At 41.9% G+C, this 15,181-nt stretch overlaps 1 protein-coding gene across 1 annotated transcript in view; it reads right to left on the reverse strand.

Moving 5' to 3' along the window:
• Window positions 1-15,181, reverse strand: part of slc71a2a (solute carrier family 71 member 2a) — a 39,596-nt gene that overhangs the window by 4,399 nt on the left and 20,016 nt on the right. The window contains exons 5-11 of the mRNA XM_078272141.1: window positions 13,654-13,768; window positions 11,277-11,495; window positions 10,802-10,915; window positions 8,411-8,482; window positions 7,855-7,967; window positions 3,361-3,458; window positions 2,784-2,947 (exon numbers count right to left, since the gene is read on the reverse strand). Of these exons, the coding sequence (XP_078128267.1) occupies window positions 2,784-2,947; window positions 3,361-3,458; window positions 7,855-7,967; window positions 8,411-8,482; window positions 10,802-10,915; window positions 11,277-11,495; window positions 13,654-13,768 (895 nt within the window). The remainder of the gene's footprint in view (window positions 1-2,783; window positions 2,948-3,360; window positions 3,459-7,854; window positions 7,968-8,410; window positions 8,483-10,801; window positions 10,916-11,276; window positions 11,496-13,653; window positions 13,769-15,181) is intronic.

A 15,181-nucleotide genomic window follows, 5' to 3' on the forward strand; every position in this document is an offset into this window, starting at 1 on the left:
CAACAAACCTCTTTCACCCCGGTGCTGAAAACCTCCAAAAGGTGACACTGACGTGAAATATATTGTGATACTGTGGTTTTTGCTGCTGGCTAATGTTTTTAGCTTGCTTCCTCGCTAACTGGTCAGTTACCAATATAAATCAAATCAAGAAAAACATAATTATGTGGGGGAAACTGAAGCTATTTTATTACAATGACATGAATAAATGGTACTACACAGTACTAAACGTAACGTGGATAAAACATGAATGAATAAACTTGTCCTTGAACGAATACATTTTAATTGGCAATGGTGTTTAACAATGAAAACTACAACTCCCATAATCCCACCCAACTTCACGACGCCATCAAAAGTCTTTCAATCTGCAATAAAGCCCAACAGTCCCGCTTACAGCGTGTTCCGGAAGTAAAAATACAATGCAATTTCTCCATTGACAATTGGAGTATTAGCCATAAATTGTAACCGTCGATGGTAGACTTAAAACCAGCATGCCGACATGACTAAACGATTGTATATGCTCATATAGACGCCAAAAGTTCATGGCGCACCAACCTTGTTTTGAGATAAATGTCTTTTATTCGCGATGTCTTGGATAAGTACTTCATTACCCACAATCCTGAACAATCCCACAGTGATGCCTCTGATTGGTGGAACTCATACTGGTGAGGAGGGGGGGGTGTCAGTACCCGATCTGTGCTGCCTGCACGATCCGTCATGTGCATGCGCAAGATGATAATCCTGTTTTACGAGGATTTACGAAACTGCACGAATCATGATCTGTTCCACGCTTATGGCGTTAGCCTCCACCGGGAAGCTAACATTAGGCTAACTGCTAGCTAACAGCTTGATCCAGTCTAAAACAATGTTAACTCAAACTAAACACTGGGAAAAGCAGGCTACAGCTGACGTAACAGCTGTTATTTTTAACGGTTATTTTCAGGTTTTATTTTGAGGGTCTTTTAAAGTTATTACATGCTGTTTCAGCTAGCGGTTAGCCAAATTAGCTGTTAGCTAAACTAACGTAGCTTCCTTTATTCAGTGGTGCGCGGTGGTTTATGGGATGAGTAGTTCCTTCGCTCTGAAATGAAAATATGTACACAGTCTTGTACCTTTGACTTTTTGGGGATTTTCTATTCGTTTTTTCATTCGAAATGATATGTTGTATGCTTATGAGTCACGTACCGTCTGGTTAGCCTAAGGCATGGTCTAAAACTCTTTATATACAGATTTTTCCAGATGTCAATGAGAGAAATGAATGGGAAATTTACTTCCGGAACCCAAGGTCTTTTGGAGGAGCTCTACTGTATGATGTCTAAGTGACTAATGTGAACATATATAACGGCTATTACGTCAGCTGTAGACGGCTTTACCCTGTGTTAAGTTTGAGTTAATGTTATTTTAGACTGAATCAAGCTGTCAGCTAGCGGTTAGCCGAATTAGCTGTTAGCTAAACTAACGTTAGCTTCCCGGCAGAGGCTAACGTCAGAAGCGTGGAACAGATCGTGATTCGTGCAGTGTCGTAAATCCTCGTGACGGATCGTGCAGGCAGGAGAGATCGTGTACTGACACCACCCCTCCTCACCAGCATGAGTTCCACCAATCAGAGGCATCACTGTGGGATTGTGGGATTGTTCAGGATTGTGGGTAATGAAGTACTTATCCAAGACATCGCAAATAAACAAGGGTAGTGCCCCATGATTTGTGGCGTCTATATGAGCATATACAATCACTGAGTCATGTCGGCATGCATATACCTGTAAAAACGTAAACCCAGCGCGCTACAGCTGTAACGTTAGTACAGCCATGAAAGCAGCAAACAAATGAACGGGATCAACGGAGATAGATTCTACCCGACCTAAAAAAAATGCCATGTTTCTAACAGTTGCGTGACCAGAGACGTAACAAACCCCGGGTAAATATTGAAGATGTATTTGAAAGATGGAGACAGCTTAGAGCCCAAAAGGATGCAGAGTTGGCTAATTTCCTCCTGTACAGGTAAGCATGAGCTTCAGGCAAATTTATCACAGCTACAAGGGACGGGCATGTTATGTCATTTCAACATTCGTGTGGCTACTCACAGTAACCGAGTTGGTTACTCAAAACAATTGAGACACAGCCAGTGAAGTGATCCCGACTGGTCCTGGCTAACGCCGCCATGCTAACCCTGCTAACTGCTAACGTTACCGGAGGACCAGGCAAGCGGGCCATGGCTTTTTACAACACTGTTTCCACACCTCTACTATTTACCACTTACGTTATACAGCAGGAGACTCATTGATTTCTTTCCTGCACCATTAATTTGCTGCAGTAAGCTAATGATAAAGCTAAACGTGTTTTATTGTGAAGGCAGTGGTAGGCCTTTACTGTGAAACAACCACAGGAAACAGTGACAATACTGGTGACGTTAGCTAACCAATGTTGGAGCCATAACTCTGTAAAGTTTATCTAAAAAAATAAATATAGTTTTCAGCACTTCTTCTCAGTAGAACAATTTAAACATTTCATGAATGAAATACAGCAGTGTTGCTTCGCTGACATAGCATGACAAAGAGGAGCAAGCCAGAAAATATTAAGGACTGACAATGAACTTTTACCAAAATTATAACAAAAACTCAATCAGAGATATAATTAAGTCATTCGGTTTACATCTTTTATCAAAAAGAAGAAAAATATGGACCTGCACACGTGAGGAAGTAAGATGCAGGCCAGAAATGTTGCACATTTTTCTGCAGAACGCAAGAGAGGTTGGGCATAGATGGTTGGGGTGTTGAATAACACTGTACCTCAGTGGGACTTTGCAGAGGCAGGGGGTCGATGTTGAATTCTCCCTGGATGGGGTCCAGGGTGTTGAGCTCGACGTTGAAGAGGAAGAAGATGAATCCGTACAAAGCTGGACCCAGGCCATTACACAGACCTCTGATTCCTGTGATCATCCCCTGGACCACACCTGCAGGGGGAGAAAGGTCATGTTATTGAAGACATGTTATTGCTGATATAGTGGACAACGCTGTATCTGCTAAAATATGGCAGTGGATTCATTTCACTACCTATTTAGTAACACAAACCTCTATCTGAAAAATACACAATAACAGACTAACACACTGACCTATTGATCTGAGGAAGGGAGAGAATGAGGGAAGAAAAAGGAAAGAGGAGGAGAGAGAGGAGAGGAGATAAGAGGAGCGAAAGGAGAGGAGAGAGAGGAGATAAGACAGAGAAGAGGTGTGAAAGGAGAGGAGCCAAAGGTGAGGAGAGAAAACAGACGATGGGAGGAGATGGTAGAGAGTAGAGAAAGGAGAAAAGTCAAAGAAGAGGAGAGAAGACAGTGGAGATGAAACAGAGCGAGGATTTCTTTCTCACCTTGTTTATCAGGATCAGCAGACTGTGACACCAGAGCAGAGACAGCTGGGAAGGTAATGGAGGACATTGCTGCTACAGCACCAGCTGCCCACATCATCCTGTTAACAAACACACGGACACAGTTACACATGTATATGTCTGACTTCTTTGTGATATCGTCCATCTTGGTTTTGGCATTAGTCTGATATGACTACACAGACTGGAGTTGTTATAGTTAATAAATGATTTAAAACTTTTTTTTCTTTTTTATATCAGTTTTTTCAAATATAAATTGTGACTAATCTATCGACAATATGTACTGTTTGCTTAACCTCTCATGCGAACAGAGATTGTCCAATCATAGCTAACATAACTGTAGCTGGGTACGGCAGGCCTGTCAAGATTTATCTACATGCTGAAACGGCATACATGGATCTGTAGTTGGAGCGATACTCTGCATTTAAATTATTTGAAGATTGGTTCCAACGAGTTGCAAGTTGCCACCTTTAGCGGCTAACTAGAGCCATGTGAGGTCCTGAATGCTAGTTTAGGAGCATTTTCAGCTCAGTCTGTCCTGCTCTTTACTGGATTGAATTACCAAGATAGCATAACATTTTATCCACATTGATTAGTGCTAATCCTAAAAGACTTTTCTCTTGTAACATTAAAAGTGACACATACTACAACAGTCTGATCTCACATTTTTTCTTTACCATAATTATAATACTAGGACAAACTAGCTCTACACTGCAATACAAGAACAATGTTTCTTTGTTTCCATGTTTTCGATATAGATGATCAGCTGGTGACAATGATGATGACTTTTTGCCAGGGACATGCAGCTTTAAACTGACTCTTTTAGCATGATATAATTTGCCGTTATATAGCCATTAAGCATACGTTTAAAGTTACAATCTCAAAGATCTTTGTTTCGTTCTCTTTGGCAGCACCTATGACGATAAGCCGTAACTGCAGAAGTGTTTTTGGTGTTTCGTTTCTTTAAACTAGCCGTTTTCTGAACGCTTTTATTTTGACAATTCTGAAAAATGAAAGTAAATAAACAAGATGCAAAACTAGCATCCCCAATTCCTCTTCTCGATTCCCCTTCTCGCGTCCTACCCACAGGAGATTTGAGCCGAGGAGTCGAGGAAGAGCCCCGAGGAGAGAGGAGTCTAGGCAACAGCTATTTAACAAACACGAGACATCTCTGCCTCCAAGCCGTAATTAAAAGCGACATCAATTAAATATGATGAGCAGAACCACTGCATCAGCTGTATATCGTTTTGTCATACCCTGCATTTTACGATCTCTGTCAGAGGAGCAAAAGTGTTCATGACAACTTCTATATATTTACTTTGAATTCAATTCACAACGTGGATGAGAATGTACGGGGGCTGTACATTTTTAATTGTTGTATTTAACACACAACAAACACACACACACACACACACACACACACACACACACACACACACACACAAATACATAGGCCTATATATTTATAATAGCCTATGGCCTACATACACAGTATGGCTATATATTTAGTGTAAAACACTACAAATGTTCGTATGAAAAGAACTATACAAATATAAAGGCTAGTAATATATTATATACACACAAACACACTCTATCTGCGTGGATCAGCTCTTTATCCGAATAAGCTTAACATCTACCACCTTCCACCCACCTGAATGAATTATTTTCTCCGATTCAGAGACCCGCATGGATGTTCAACTGGCCCTCGCCTGTCCTTGCAGGCTCCGTTGCTTTTTAAATGATGTATTGTATTAATGTTAATGTTTTCTATAATAATTTACTTTAATGATTAGAGATGGTGTTTGTAAAAGTTTCCATGCGTGCAAAAATGCCACTGCAGCTGATCAACTTCGCTTGCTATTGGGTTTATCCCTAGTGCATGCGCAGTCGTGAAGATTTCTTTCGCGCCCTTGTGCCCTGCACGGGCCTCTCTTACGTCCGCAGTTACTGTATATTACAGCTGCAAGACCAGAGATCTGTTCCCTTTTTTTCTTCAGCGACAAGCAGTTTGAAGACTTGTCCGCCTGTGTACTGATTGACGGACCGGCTACATCCTGCCGCCAGATCTCCACCCGAGCTGCGAGGCGTGCCTTGGTCCCATTCGCTGGGCTGGCACCCCGCCGGCCGGCAGCAGTTCTGCGCCCGCTTACAGACGGAGGAACTGAAGTTGAGACACTGGCGGTCGGGCAGACAGTCAGGTAAGGTAAGGATACCACTAGCGGCTACACCCAGACATCCCGGAAGGGGATCTCTTTGGCGGGCAAGAGTCCGTTGACTTGGATCCCCCCAGAGATGGTTGTCTAGCCGGCACCGGCTCTCCCTCCTCCCCATTGGGAGAACTTGAGCTTGAAACAGAAGAGGATTATGGAGCCCCGACAGCTGTCTCCGTCCCAGAAGGGGAGCACCGCATCAGCGGCATTCTCCTCCGCAGCAGGCGGGCTCCCTGCCCACCGCTGGTTTTTGTTCTCGACCTGTGTGAATGCTGAGTAAGCATTCTCCGAACCTGGGAGACGGACGGCACCAATGTCTCGCTATGCACCGTTCACCAGGGTCCAAGGCGACACGGAAACAGAGTTCCCAGCGGTCCCTCCACTGCAGCAGAGCCTGGCCTCCATCCTGCTTCTGAAGGCCACTTTTTCCGGCCAACAGAAGCCCACACCCCCATCTCCCCGGAACCAGGTCCATGCTCGCTTCACTCACCACGCGCACCTGTGTGCCGTCTAGGTGACCGCGGCACAGAACAACATTGCTCTGCTGTCTCTGCGATGACCGCTAAGCTTTTGGCTGTCCCCCGGAGTTATATCGACATCTGGCTGCACATGTCATAGCGGAATATCTGCCTGCACAGGTCTTAACTCCCAGTCAATAGCAGATGTGTGCTCTTAGATGGTCCTATTGCCGCTGGTGGCTTGTTTGGACCGCACCTTGGACAGCCATGAGCTATAGGTAGTGGAGGGAAAGCGGAAACACACCTCCTGGAGAGTGGCGCCTCGGCAACAACAGTGGCACCAAGATGTCAGCTCGAGGAGATGGCACCCCACAGGCTGTGGCTGCGCCTCCCCAAGCCCCGGCTCCAGCTCCACCGTACCGCACTCCTCCCCCACTGTGGTATCCCCCGCCAAACATCAAACTGACGTGGCCATAAGGCCCTGCGGGCAGTACCCACCTGGTCCAATCCACTCCTGAGCCAACTCGCAAACAGTGGCAGGGGAGCCAGGAACGCATTTCTCACTCCAGCTGAGAGCTGGAAATGTAACTGCGCTTAACCCAATAGCAACAGCTCTTAGAGGGCGAAGCCTATACAAAATAATTATTATCGCTCTCTCTCGCTCTCTCTCCTTTTCTCTCTCTCACTCTCTCTCCTCTCGCTCTGGCACGCCTATATGTTTACATGCGGCGGGTGAAAAGTTTTCTGCCCACCTGTCTTGCCGAGAACGAAGCATTTTCATATTGTTTAGCACCTGGGTGTTAGGGGCACAAGGTATGTTAGTGTTACATTTAATATTGTTTGTATCTCGATCTTGATCGTGTGATGGTTTTTCCGAGTTGGAGAGTACAAGTTTGCAAGCGAGGCATATTGCCATATCGGCCTGTTGTTGGCGTTGCCTGGCTATGAGCCTGTTGTGTAACGTCACATGAAACTGTAGAAATACTACAGTGAAGTGTATGTAAAGGAATGTGTAAAAGAATCAGCATTTTATATAGTCATTTGATGTTTCATTATAATTTATTATGTTGATGTCTGTCTAACAAAGTTAATAAATATGGGAAGTTAAATACATACAGCATAAAAACACTCAAGTGGAGATTTCAATAAATTAAGGGAAAAGGGGTTAAAATGAGACACTTCATGATGTATGTTAAGTAAATGTATTTTGTTTTTCTTTATTTTCCCAGCTCTTACGGTGGTTCAATATATTCAAAGTGTGTTCAAGCAATGTTTTCAAACTGCAAAGGGGACAATAAAGCTTTTTGAACCATCAGTAAAATTCAGCTTATTCAGCTGTCACAAACATGAGCCTCTCACTGGGCTTAGTGAATGGTCGAAAATACACAGGAAGGAGCTCATTTTACTGGTACATGAGATCCCTGAATTATATACCTTTTCACCACCTTTGAACAAACATGTCAACCAACAAAAACATCAGTTTATAAGTTTAATTATCTGGTCTTGGCCAATAAACAATGCTTATGAAATTAGGTAGCTATACTAATCATGTCATATTAACCACTAACCATTCCCTCTAATTTACACTACAACATGCTCTATTTGGCTTCATGATGAGATTAGGAGTAGGTGGATAGCAGCAACTGTAACCTATGGCCTATTGAATTGTTCCTTGCTGTTGCCCTACAGAATCCCTGACATTACTGTACGCCAGACAGAGCAGTATCGTTTCATATCTTACAGCAAGTTTACACCAACAGAATGAATGCAGCCTTACACAAAAAAAGAAAACACATGCACACAGATCTTACCATGGCTCTGATCCGAAGCCGTACCAGGCCAGCTGAAGGATCTGGAAGCCCAAACCCAACAGGACAGTGTTCTTATTACCCAGAGTCCTCATCAGCAGTGTGAGCAAGAGAGTCTGAGGAGGAAGAGGACAGAATTTTTCTAATTTGTTTAAACCTTGTACTTATGTAAGAAACATGTCTAATTCCTTACCATTTACTTTTCTAATAAACAGTAAAAGTAAGTCAAAGCTGTACTAGTATGAGCACATATGATTATTTGTGTCCATTAACACTTTTCATTTAAACAGTTTGCACATGCCACATTCTGTATTTGCATCTTCAACAACCAGTTCACAAGTCATCCATGTGTTTGTGTAAATGTATGATAGTTATTAGCTAGCTTTTTAAACATTCTGTTAACTAAACTGCAAACGTTCAGAAGTTATTCTTCTTTTGCAGTTAACAAATACCTAGTAGGGCCAGCTGTGTGGTTATCTGACACTTGAAATGACAAGCGTAAATGGCACCTATGAGTAAAATGGGTATAAATATCCTATGGAGTGTTTGTGTATGTTACCTGTGCTATGATGGACAAAATGCCCACCACTCCAATAAAAACAGCGATGGTTGTGGAGGAGAAATTTATCACCTGGAGGGACAGATAAACATTTAGTTTTTTATTATCATATCACTTTCAAAAGAGCCCATTTAGAGAAAAAGTACTTTATGTGCACAAATCTAAAAAAAAAATAGATTAAACATATTGTCATACAAACTGACATTTCAGCTTATGGATGTCAAAGACAACACAACATTGTTTAACAAGTAATATCCAAAGTATGTGCATGTATCTCTGTCCAAAATCAGAAAAAAACGTGAACTTTAAAGTCGTGCAGAAGAATAAGTGTGTATATGTGTAACTTTTTTGCAGTTCATACTAGTTGTACAGTGAACATTACTGAAGTAGAAAGTTGGTATAAGATTAAGACATACTTCCCTCAAGCGGAAATTAAATTTTTTCACTCTGTTGGTAGTTATTGCACACAGGCCCGAAATACACAAAGATGCCCAGGACCTATACATGCACTAATGGATAAATGTCAGAGTGAGGGTGCTGCCCATGACAGGCACCCCAAGCTGGGGGTTCAGTGTCTTGCTTGGCAGTGCGCAGGAGGTGAATTGGCACCTCTCCAGCTACCAGTTCACACTTTGTACATGGTCCACATGGAATCCCTTCCGGACTGAGCTACTGTTAGTATAAGCTAACCTTTAAAGCAAACCTATAGTGTAGTGGATTGTATAATGATTTTTTTTTCTGTTTTGAAATCTCTGTTTTAGTAAAAGTATCTAACTTGACTTTTTACTTTTTGAGTGAGGTGTCCAATTATTTAACCTTTATTTAACCAGGTTAGTCTCATTGAGATATAAAATCTCTTTTTCAAGAGAGACCTGGCCAAGATAGCAGAACAAGTTTGTTACATATAAAAACAATTTACAATCACAAAATAATCACAAAAGAGGCAAAGACATCTCAAGTGCATTTCAATTAAATAAAAGTACCATTCATTTAAAATCATTTAAGGAAATTAGACACTGTAGTTTGAGTGTTTTCTGTAGGTCATTCCAAGTAGAAGGTGCAGCAAACATGAAAGCCTCAGAGAAACAACTCTGTCCGGGCTTGATGTACATTCAATGAAATAGTGTTCTGGGACCGCAAACCATAAGTACTCTGTGTAAAAGAAAGAAATTCAGATATGTAACATGGGAGCCTGCCTAAAATGCCTTTGTATATGAACATATAAAGGTGAGTAAGCCGGCGTTTTGACAGAGAGGGCAAATTTACTAAATGTGAGTTTTGTAGGACAATGCACTATCTAACCAAATTTGGAACTCCATGCTTCTGTGAAATGCATATATTTTGTCTATTTGTAGTTTAGAACAAGCTTCAAATTAATAAAATGTCTACCTCATTTAAAGCAGGCTGTAACAAGTATAAGGCCTGGTTGGTTGGTTGGTTGTAAAGCCAATGGTCAACACGATGGTATCATCAGCATAAACATGGACATTGCATGGTCAATTGGAAAAGAAATAAGTAAATGGCTGGGGGCCTAACATTGATCCTTGTGGGATTACTTTATATAGTGTAGTGACTTAATTTAAAACCATTGGCAACAACAGTCTGAGCTCTACCAGGCAGATGATTTCAACCAGCTGTATGCAGCAGAGCATGTGAGCAGTGAGAATTTCCGCTCCTCACTCACGGAGCTGTGCATTCCCTCTGCTGCCCTGCTTAAAGCCACTCCAGGTCGCTCTGCTTAATATCGCTCTGCACTCATTTCGTATGGTTTTGGTAATCAAGGGTTTCTGGTGGTGAAATTATTTAACTGTAGTTTTGAGTACACTTGCTTATGTTGTTTTTACAAATCAAATCTACCACAGACTCAGTGAATCCATTGATGTCATTGGTGAAGTCGATGGGGGTGTCCTGGTACATGTTCCAGACTGCGTCGTGTAGTCAGACTGTAGGACGGCCTCTGATTGGCTTGGTCATTTCCTGACTTCACACGGCACTGGGGGCGTGCACTGTTTGTTTACATTCTTTGACCTCAGCATGAGGCCGCATGGTTGCTCTTCCCGAACGTAGATAGTGATTCCGATATTTAGCCGTTTTTGAATGCCGTATAGCAGCGATCCAGAGTGTTTATTTCCCTTTTGGCACCGTCAAAATGTCGTAGTCATTTGATATAATGTTGTCCAACAATACAAATATTGTAAAAATAACTCAAATTTGGCAGAAAGTGTTCATGGAGCTGGCAGGGAGGCAGCTGGACCAGTCTGAATTTGGTATAAATATTTCTTAAAAAGCAGTTGACAACAAAATCAGAATGACAGTAATATACAGTATCTAGTACCCGCAGTAATGCTAGTATTCTTGATTAACACTGCATTAGGCAGCAGTGTGTTTCACCTGTCTCAGGTAGAGGAAAAAGCTGGAGTACTGTCCGGCCTCCGGCAGGTAAGACAGGAACACAGTGATGCAGATCAGTAAGACTGCTGGGTCCTGACCCACCTTCCGCAGAGACTGAAGGAGGGAGAGACAGAGAGAGTGACAGAGAGACAGGAAATACAACACAGGCGCTGTCAGAAGATCAGTTAGTCTTCAGTTATTGCTTGACGGGTATTAAATATTACAGTCTGTAAAATGCATCTGACTCATTTCCACTACATTATTACGTTAGCAGCAACAGGCTTCCATTCAATTTGTAATTCCTATAGCATCAATAGCATCATTAAATTATTAAAATAATGTTACTGTGATGGGGAACACTTAGGTGCCTTTACCCATTTCTCCACTCTATACTGTGTCCAAAAACATGAAAAATCAACCTGCTATGAGTTCATTATTCAACCAGATACTGTATTGTAAATGATTGGTTACTGACAGTGAAGGGGTCAGCCTGCTCCCAGGATATGGGCGCCCCCCAGGTGTTGAGCCTCATCTTGTCCGGCAGAGACTCGGGCACAGCCAGTAGGATGAAGCAGATGTCAACCAGAGCAATCAGTGTGGCCACCAGCACCACCAGGTTGTCTCCGTACCAGGCTGACAGATATGCTCCAATGGCTGGACTTGTTACCAGGCTGGCTGCGAAAGTAGCCGATACCTAAGGGTTAAAAGGGGAGAGAGACACAAAGAAGTTGAATTGTAAAAGACCCAGTAAAGGCTGCATTTAAATAGTTCAAGCCAAGAAGTGAAAATCGCATCAAAATGATAGCAGAGGCTAATGAAACTGTCTAATGTGATCCAGTTTGTCCATTAGGCACTCCCACAGAGCAGTTCAGGGACCAGTTTTTCCTACAGGTTTTTGGTGAGACTATGGTGGGTGGACCGCCAACCCTCTAGGTCTAGGGGGATCCTGGGGCATGCTCCCCCGGAATAAATTTGTATACATTTTAAAGTTAAATACTGGTGCATGTTGGTACGCACATTGTTTAATCTTGTCAATCAAAAAAGACTATAAAGAGAAAAAAAAGTCTAAAGACCTTCCAGCCCTCTGAGGAAGAAAAGAGTTGCTCGGCTCACTAAGGAAGTCGTGTTGATGACCTCTGAAGCAGAAAGATGTGAAAATGCCACTGAGTTGTTGGTTGGTGGCTGTGCAGTTTAGTTTAATCGTTTGTTAAAGCGGATGATTATTGATTAAAGAAATTGTTTGAAATTTGCATCCCTAATGACAATGCTAATATGCTGATGTTTAGCAGGTATAATGCTTAATGCTTACTATCTTAGTAAAGCATGTTGGCATGCTAACATTTGCTATAGCAATGAACACAAAGTCCAGTTAAAGCGTAACTCTTGCCAAAATACAACCTAGGGTCTTTTTGTGAATGTACCTGAGTCAAACTTTCGTTTAAAAGTATAATTAGGATGGAAACGCCACTTTTAAGATTTACCTGGATTCTCGTTTTCGATCAAATGGCCTTTTGATGGGAGAGCTAGGGGCACTACAATGATAGCATCAAAATCACTATTTTTAAAACACTAAGAAGGCTCGACACAACATGAAACTTTGCTCGAAGTATCACCAGGGGCTCTACACATGAACTCGAGCATTGAGAACATTGTTTGTGTACACAGAGTTTACTAAAAAGAAAGTTTTGAACGACTCACTTTAGCAGCCATCTTGTCAGTCAAAAAGTGTCGATCTCCGAATGCAAATGAACGGACTCCATAGGAGGAAATGTCATTCTTATATGAGGCTCCTTTTTCAATTACAAGGTCAATATTGTTTTTCACTAACGACAAAACAACAAATTATCTGTGCATTTATATGGAACTAAGCTTTAGGAGCTTTCTATCTTTACTCTCCTCCCTGTTACGTTGCATTCTGAGACTATTTTTGACTGGCTAGATAGACGGCGACCGAAAAACCAACAGCTACAATGAGTTGTTAAAACCTTTCTTTTTAGTAAACTCTGTGTACAAAAACAATGTTCTCAATGCTCGAATTCATGTGTAGAGCCCCTGGTGATACTTCCAGCAAAGTTTCATGTTATGTCGAGCCTTCTTAGTTTTTAAAAATAGTGATTTTGATGCTATCATTGTAGTGCCCCTAGCTCTCCCATTCAAAAGGCCATTTGACCGAAAACAAGAATACAGGTAAATCTTAAAAATGGCGTTTCCGTCCTAATTATACTTTTAAACTAAAGTTTGACTTGGGTACATTCACTTTAAGGTTGATGGAATGTGATTAGTCTTGTAGGTATTGCCACTTGCCCCTCAAAAAGAACGACAGATTGTTGGTCATTGATATTTCTGTAACATCGTATTGAGCTTACATAGCCTAACTACATACAAGTGGGATGCTGAATCAATGCATTAAAATGAATATTGTATCTTTATTAATGTAAACTTATACATGATGACTGGTAGTGCATTGACGACAAATTCTGTGGGGAGGGCAGCACTAGCTTTAGAATGTGCACGTACTATAACAGTGTGTCATGGAGAAACTGACGCCAACCAAAACCAAAGCTAAATGTTATCAAACTAAAGTCAGCTACTGCTAGTCAGTCAGCTATTGACTGTTGTCTTGTGAATCTTTTCCTCAGAAGTGTTATCTGAGTTTGATCCAGAGACTCAGTGTATTACTAATGTAGGGCGCTGCTGCTACAAGTGTGGTTGTGCGCAGATCTGTGCTATATGGGTAGAGTGAAAGTATTACAGTGGTCGGGGAATCATGCGGGCTGGATGCTGGCTGCCTTTCTGCGTGAGGCAGTGGTATTCCGTGGGGCACTAAGGCTATTTTTTTGACAAGTCCTTACCAGACCGTAGGCTGTACTCCTCTCTCTTTCATCCGTCACATCAGCAACGTAGGCGAAGATGACTGAGAAGGTGACAGAGAAAGCTCCAGACATGGAGATCATGGCGAAGTACCACCTGCAGGACAAGCAGGTGTGAGAAAAACTCAGCTTCAGTTTTTTTTTCTTCTGTTTATTCAATGCAAAAGAGAACTTGTACTACTGTAACTGTCCTGTGAATGATTGAAACCCCAACTGTGGATTTATTTTTTTGATGCATATAATAGGCCCCAGCCAGTTATCTAAAGATTTATCATATGGTGTTTTGTTTGATCCATTATCTTATAATAATCTCTGTACTACCGAACACTGCACAACCTCAAACAATGGAAACCCATGTGGAAAACGCGATAGAAAAAGCTGCAAGCAGCGATAAACGGGCCCTTGCCTTCTTGCAGTCGGGGGTACTGGCAGACGCAACATCACATGTAGACCACACATTCTAAGTTTCATGTTAATCGGAATAAATTTTGCCAAGATGCAACCGTTCATGTTTTAACAGCCACCTACAGGAAGTTGTTCCTCCATAACTTGCGCATTGTTTTAGCTATCAAAATTCTTTTGATAACTTTTAGTCACGAGGGTCCACCGAGTCTATATCTAAGCTTTCGTGCAGATTGGACTCACGGCCCAGGAGGAGTTAGACAAAGTAGGTTTCCTATATATCGCGATGTGAATGATTAATAACCAAAATTCTAACAGTGTCAACTAATGGCCGATTCACTCTAAATTTGGCATGGATGCTCAAGCCCCTATGCTGATCAACTGTGTCATGTTTGGTGTCAATTGGAATAAATCCTGGTAAGATACGCAACTTCCTGTTTCGACAGCCCCCTACAGGAAGTTGGTCCTCTGTAACTTGTGCATTGTGTTAGCTATCAAAATTCTTTTGATAACTTTTTGTCATGAGGGTCCACCGAGTCTACGTGTACATTTTTGTGCAGATGGGACTCACGCTCTAGGAGGAGTTAAAAAAAAAGTAGGTTTTGCATAAAGCGAATTTGATAATTAATTAAAAAAATGAAAACAGCACCATCTAAAGTCCGATTGACACCATATTTGGCACACAGCCTCATTGGCACATGAGGAACAACTGTCTTAAGTTGTGTGTCCATCGGAATAGCCGTGTGCAAGATACAACCGTTCCTGTTTCGACAGCCCCCTACAAGAAGTTGGTCCTCTGTAACTTGTGCATTGTGTTAGCTATCAAAATTCTTTTGATAATTTTTTGTCATGAGGGTCCACCGAGTCTACGTGTACATTTTTGTGCAGATGGGACTCACGCTCTAGGAGGAGTTAAAAAAAAAGTAGGTTTTGCATAAAGCGAATTTGATAATTAATTAAAAAAATGAAAACAGCACCATCTAAAGTCCGATTGACACCATATTTGGCACACAGCCTCATTGGCACATGAGGAACAACTGTCTTAAGTTGTGTGTCCATCGGAATAGCCGTGTGCAAGATACAACCGTTCCTGTTTCGACACCCACCT

The sequence above is a fragment of the Sander vitreus genome, chromosome 16 (assembly GCF_031162955.1).
Source record: "Sander vitreus isolate 19-12246 chromosome 16, sanVit1, whole genome shotgun sequence".
Lineage (NCBI taxonomy): Eukaryota > Metazoa > Chordata > Actinopteri > Perciformes > Percidae > Sander > Sander vitreus.